The 7,090-nt window shown below is 35.0% G+C and overlaps 1 protein-coding gene across 1 annotated transcript; it reads left to right on the plus strand.

Moving 5' to 3' along the window:
• The first annotated feature begins 2,166 nt into the window (after window positions 1-2,166).
• On the plus strand, window positions 2,167-2,955 carry LOC149801301 (acetylcholine receptor subunit beta-type lev-1-like). The gene has a single exon (XM_089956786.1). It carries the CDS (start codon window positions 2,167-2,169, stop codon window positions 2,953-2,955), a length of 789 nt encoding a protein of 262 aa, XP_089812912.1.
• Window positions 2,956-7,090: the final 4,135 nt, after the last annotated feature.

Raw genomic sequence — 7,090 nt, forward strand, 5'->3', positions numbered from 1 at the left:
TCCTTGTCCCTCAACAGATATAACACACTTCTTCAATCTATCTCGAGTGGATCTGTGGCATTAAAAAGATATCCAAAGCGCTATTTTCCTGTCTAGATCAACACATTTTTCCAGCATTCAACAATGCTTATTTGAGGCGAAGTAAGAACGGAGTCTTCTATATTACTCCTTTCATCAAAAAAAATGGTACATACGATGTTATTTCCTTTCTCTTGCTTAGTTCACGAGTCGTGAATCTTACTGCAAGCTAATAAAAATCGAGAACCAGTATTAAGCAGTTATTCCTCAAATATACCCTGTGTCAATAGTAATAATGTCATCACTCTATTCCACAGATTTAAAATTATATAATAACCTTCACATATTCGGATACGACGGCTATCGAGTTTAACATTATATTTAAATAGTCAACATATATAGACTGTAAGATCTGTGAAATCGTTTCAAAAGGTGGACTACGTTAACACCTGACAATGCACTAATGGGTGGGGTGGGGGCAATTTTTTGATTACTTAATGAACAATGGGGAAAAAAATGAAAAATGTATTAATCAACATCTATATATTTCAGCATTTGACACAAGTCGAGATGAGAATATCGAGTTTTGATTTTAGAAAGGTATTCCCCAGAGATGTACATCGTTATAATGTTGACCATGGACGTGGTAGCTCTTCTATCCATTCTATTTTCATTCCCATAATGCAATGAAGATTCACATTTCCAATAGATTTTATATCGGTTAATTGATCCAATAAAAGCATAAATGTTTTCATTACTGTTATTTTGACTCACTTTATTTTTGGATATCCTATTACTCGTTTGACGCTCGTCGATGACTTGCTACATTTATCTTAAAATTAATATTAATATTCATTTAAACGCAGAAGAAGAATGCAACAAAAATGACATGGTTTGCGGATCAAAATGACGAAGCAACACAATCAGTTTCTTAACCAAAGCTTTCGCCTTATCCCCTGCATTAATGCTACTTGTAACTATGGTAATTCGTGTAATTATAGAACCATCAACATTAGCATACAACCACTACTACTACTATTTATAATAATAATAATAATAATAATAATAATAATAATAATAATAATAATAATAATAATATGACAGCTCCGGTGGCCTAAATGGTTCGAGCGTCATGTGTTCGAACCACGACCGAGTCATAGTCATAAAAATGATACTAGCAGTTGCCTCCCTTAGCGCTCAGCATTAAGAGGTTAGTGTTAAGGACTGGTCGGTCTGGTGAGACGATAATTTGACTCGATGGGACATAATGCTACATGTCTGTGGCATGATGTCCCAGTGCTAAACTTCGCTATAAACTAACCTACTGCAGATAACGTTGCGATATGACTGTACAAATGCTAAAGTTACGTTAAAAATCAAAATCACACACACACACACACACACACACACACACACACACACACAATAATAATAATAATAATAATGATAATAATAATAATAATGATAATAATGATAATAATGATAATAATAAGTAGAAGAAGAAAAAGAGAGACAAGTAGTAGAAGTAGTATATGCACTAAAAATGGTGTCGTTACATGTTGTTGTGCAGTACAAAATTGTTGACGGACTGTCTTTCCCTCCCGTGCTCTGTACAAAATAATTTAAAATTATTCGAAAGAGTTTAAACTTTTTCATCTCTTACGTTTGATTGAGAAGCCAATATTAACCAGCAGTAGATAGACTTGAAGGCACCCCACCCCACCCCACCCCCGTGTTCCGTACCTATTTTTGCGATGTTACAGAATATAGTCAAACAGGAAGTGGCAAAGGCACTGACATGTTCCTGTATTTTCTGTAAAAGATGCATACCAGGGGTGTTTATTCCTTTTGAATCTTTCAATGAATAAAGTTGTATGAAATGATCCGCAGCAGCACGTGCAGCATGTTGGACACCTGCAAATATTTGAGTGGCCATGCAGCTGGAATATTTGGAGTGAATGCACTGACTTACTGATCACTAATAATTAACTTTGTTGCACAGTGTACCAATATTGATTGCTTTTTTAAATACCCCATCGACTATAAAAATCGGGTTAGAGCAATAAATATGTTTCAGACCTCAGTGCTATCTCTGATTAAAAAATAAACAATTGGATGATCTACTCCCTTTCTTCTTATATTCTAGATATGAAATACTACGAGATTAATGGAGAATGGACGGTCATGTCAACACAGGCAAGCAATTACGAAGACGACGATAAGTCCTTCATGAAATTTTCTTTGAAGATAAGGCGGAACTCCATGTATTACGTCATTAACATCGTCCTTCCCACAGTTCTACTGGGTCTACTGAATGGTTTTGTATTTCTTATTCCTGCTGCGTCAGGAGAGCGGGTCGGGTTCTCCATCACTTGTTTCTTATCCAATGTTGTCCTGCTGAACATGATCATGAACTTCATGCCGAGAACGTCAGCACCCATATCATTGCTCTGCTATTACGTCACCATGATGATGATCTTCAGCGCATTTATCTCGCTTATAGCCATTCTGACGCTTCGAGTCTACCACAAAGCAGACGACAACGTGGAAATCCCGCGCTGGCTCGCGAAAATCACGTTCTTTCTCACCTGCAAATGCAGAAAAAGGTTCAACCGGGTTAAATCCAAAGAAAACTCAGATGTGGGGTCCGCACATGGAAAGAACTACACAAAATCGGCGGAGTCTGGTTCCAGCTCTATTAAGATGGATATTGCGAAGAATGGCAATGATGCAAAGCGGAAGAGATCGCAGAATGAGGAACAAGCAGAGAGAGACCATGCTTTTGATGCTGAAGAAGATGTTAGCCCCATAGCATGGAAATCTTTTGGAAAACTGCTGGATTTCTTTGCCTTCGTATGTTTCCTGGCTGGTCAAGGGCTGTTTAGTTTCTGTTTTCTGCTCCCTCTAGGACTGAGCTACCAAAACCAGTTAGAATAGTTGCCCCGGGATGATGGTTGGGTCTTAAATGTTTAAGGAATGTTACCATAGGCCGAAATTTGTAACTTTATATACATACATACATACATACACACACTTATACATACATACATACATACATACATACATACATACATACATGCATACATACATACATACACACACTTATACATACATACATACATAATTACATACATACATACATACATACAAACATACACACACATACACACACTTATACATACATACATACATACATACATACATACATACATACATACATACATACATACATACATACATATCATATCATACAGACGTACATGCATATGTACGAATGTGCAAGATAGTAGGTATTGAGGAAAAATAGCAAAATATGTGACAATGGACACTATTCTGAACGGTTCCTCATTAACCGAGGAATGAGTCAAGTATTCGTTTAGTCACTGTCTTTGTTTTATGATAGTGAACTGTTGTGGTTTCATTCAATGTGCATATTTACTCTATAAACATAGATTTTGTAAATTTTAATTCCGTAGATTAAATAATGCAGGCAAAATAATAATCTAGTTGCAATTTTTGTTTCTGTCTTGGGCGTCATTTAATTATGATATCATTTAACTTTAATAACACCATGTGCATGTCAACAACAATATAATCACAGAAGAACATATCATTAATTATACTCATCGTATGGTGATTATGTATGACATGTTGAAGCTTTCTCATATTGGTCATAATCATAACTGGATGATATAAATTTGTATCTTTAAACAATCAATCTTTATTTCTACCTGTCGTATATTTTCATACATATTCGTTATTTTGTATATACTAATCTTTCATTCTACCTGTCGTATATTTAGCATATATTTATCATTATTTTGTAATTACCAATCTTTATTTCTGCCTGTTGTATAGTTTGCCTACATCTTTCATTATTTTGTATATACTAATCTTTATGCTTTTGTTGTTTTACTCTGTGACATTTTTTCTTGCAATCAAATTATATTTATTGTACTTAAATTATTATATCATGTAATAGGAAGGAAATAAAGATGATAACTATTTAACTAAACATTATATCTAGTTTGTAGCCAATGACGTTTTAATTATGTTCTATTACGTCTTTATATTGAGTTTTGATAATAGGAAAATAACTGATCCACCAATATATTACAATCCAGAACTTTCATTTCTCCGTCTAGTCTTGTCATAAACTTGCCATAAACAGTTCAAATCTCTGGAATAACGTATGTCTCTGTTGCACTTATATTTCTTGTTTTCCACGAGTACAACAAAACACTTTACATTTTAGAAACTTTACTATTAATTGGCTTCCTATAACCGTTATTGTTCTGAGGTACCGTTAAACGTGATACATACATACTCACCATTCCACACATATTACTGTCACACTGTACGGTTGGGGACAAATTACACGAATTTACCCAAAATAATTATTTCAGGATAAGGAAAACATCCAACCCGAATCTTTTGTCTCGAAGGTTCTGCAATTGATTTTTTTAGTCAGTTGAATATTAATAATTTATGCAAAAAGGTATAGTATGTGAATTATCTATTGTATTAACTATGCCTTTTTTGTATGCATCATTGACCAATACCTGGGTATTAGAAACTACCTGCTCCAAAAATACTGGAGATTTGTGTCGACAACACCTTAGATGCCGCTCTTATAGATTGCTTTGAAGATGATGTCATTCTACAATCGTCATTCAGACATGATGATGACACTACAGTCATCATTCAGAGATGACTATGACTGCCATTGTCATTCAGAGATGACTATGACACTACAATCGTCATTCAGACATGATGATGACACTATAGTTATCATTCAGAGATGACTATGACACTACAGTCGTCATTCAGAGATGACTATGACACTACAGTCATCATTCAGAGATGACTATGACTGCCATCGTCATTCAGAGATCACTGATTCTACATTCCAGAAATTATTATGATGATACAATCGTCATCCAGAAATCATGGACACTATATTCGTCATTCAGAGATCGCTATGATATACAGTCATAATTCAGAAATCGTACGGGCACTATATTGTTTTTAAAGTACAAAGATATCCATTATTACAAAAAGGGATTGATAAGTATGCAAAATCAATCAACTTGAATGTTTTCAACTCATCGGTGAACCTTTCTTGCGAAAATTTAAATATATTAGATTATCAATGCATAATTTGCGTAGAGACTTTTAATTAATATCATTCTTCTATTTTGTTGGAAAGAACTTCAATAATTTGCTTTCAAATTACCGCTGGTTATGAACTGAACAAATATTTGATCGTTTCTGTTGAAGACCGTTTTGACAGGTATTCGTTATAGAATGCTCATAATAGCGCCCTATGGTTGAATTTATGATTTGAATAAGAGAATTCCTCAGTTACTTTATTGACTCGCCCAGACAGTTTATTCTTTATTAAGGCAGATCCTTTCCACTGATCTGAATATTGGTTTACGTTTGGTATTATTGGTACTTCAGCAGATATTCCGGTTGGTCGAAGAATACCTCTAATTCATTAGAAGATATTTTAAGTCCCAGTCACTGAAGACCAACATCGATGATTGCTATGGTAACATGTAATGAGATACATGTAAACATTTTTCATTATGCTTATATTAGATACGAAAACGGCAGATGGCATTTTTATATTTTTATACAGAATTCAATAATGTAAGTAGCAAAAAAAATCACATCGTAAAACAAATAGAAAATTGACACAAAACGTTTAAGTTCCCAAAAATACGTCATAGCTTTTTTCAACTGCAGATTATATTGTCATTTTCATTTTGAAAATATACGATTAGGCAATATCTAAATATACGATTAGGCAATATCTAAATATACGCAATAGGCAATATATAAAATAAATAAAGATGGGATGGGCACATACTTGTTTCTAGATTTCTTAACTTCAATGAGGTTATAAATAGCTCATTTGTCTTCGAACCCACAACCATTACCAGATTTCTGTAATCTGGTGATGGCATTTTATGGCCTGTCAACATCAAAAGTCATTTGAGCCGAGCGACCTCGAAAGGAAATGAAATGAGTGATGATGGTTCTTTGATATGCCGTGATGGGGTTCGAACCCACGTCTTCAGACGTATGTGGCTTGATATTGCGACGCGCTAACCACTCGGTCACCTGTGATTTGGAGCACGGTACGCACAATTGGATCACAGAGAAATAGTGGCTGATATCTGCCATGTCGAATTATTGTACTATCGAAGCTACAAAGTGACCACCAAATATAATAACTGCACAAAGCATCAACGATACAACTCAACAAGAGAATAACCTGAGAAAACTAGGGAGTCAAAGTGACATTTTGGCGCATTGATGTATTGATTTTGGATGGTTGTTGATTTGCTCGTTGCTGAATGGCGCTTTATTGTGTTTCTTCTTTATCGCTTAGGAGCCCTGAATTTGTCGAGTTGTTGTCTTGTCTCTTTGTCTCAACGTTGACTCTTCGTTACGTTGGCAATTTATGCTCGTGATGCCTTTTGGATTTGCTGTGCTGGCGCTTTGTCGCATCGTCTGTTGTTGACATGCGCATTACATATTATCATTGATTACTAAAGGAAATCAATTTTACATTATATTTCCTCGTATAAGTAACTAGCAAAATTATACATGTATTTTGGTTAATAGTTAAAGAATTATTCGTTGTACTTCTTTGCATATAGAACGTGTATGAAATTGTTTATCTGAAACAAAATGAACATAACTATATTATGATCATTTATTAAATTTTAGTTTATGCACAACTTGATGATCTTGAGTTATTGTAGGTGCATTTTGCCATTGTTCCAATGGGGTTTGTCTGTTAATGACCATTGAGGGAGGAATTGGTGGTGTGGTAAGATGATGTAATGCTAAATTAATAAGGAATAGTCAATGGCTAACACTTGGATAGGATTGTTGTATATGTACCTTGAAACTGAGAGGCAGACAGGGAGGGAATTATGAAAGAGACTGTTTTTAGCCTCTTACTGCTGTCTTCATGGAGCTTGTTGGAGGATGGGGGGGGGGGGCATGAGCGGAACTATTCCTACTGGTTGGCATTGGCAGCAGAATTCAAAGAGCC

Source organism: Sinohyriopsis cumingii, chromosome 4 (assembly GCF_028554795.1).
Source record: "Sinohyriopsis cumingii isolate HCF-2022 chromosome 4, ASM2855479v2, whole genome shotgun sequence".
Classification (NCBI taxonomy): Eukaryota; Metazoa; Mollusca; class Bivalvia; order Unionida; family Unionidae; genus Sinohyriopsis; species Sinohyriopsis cumingii.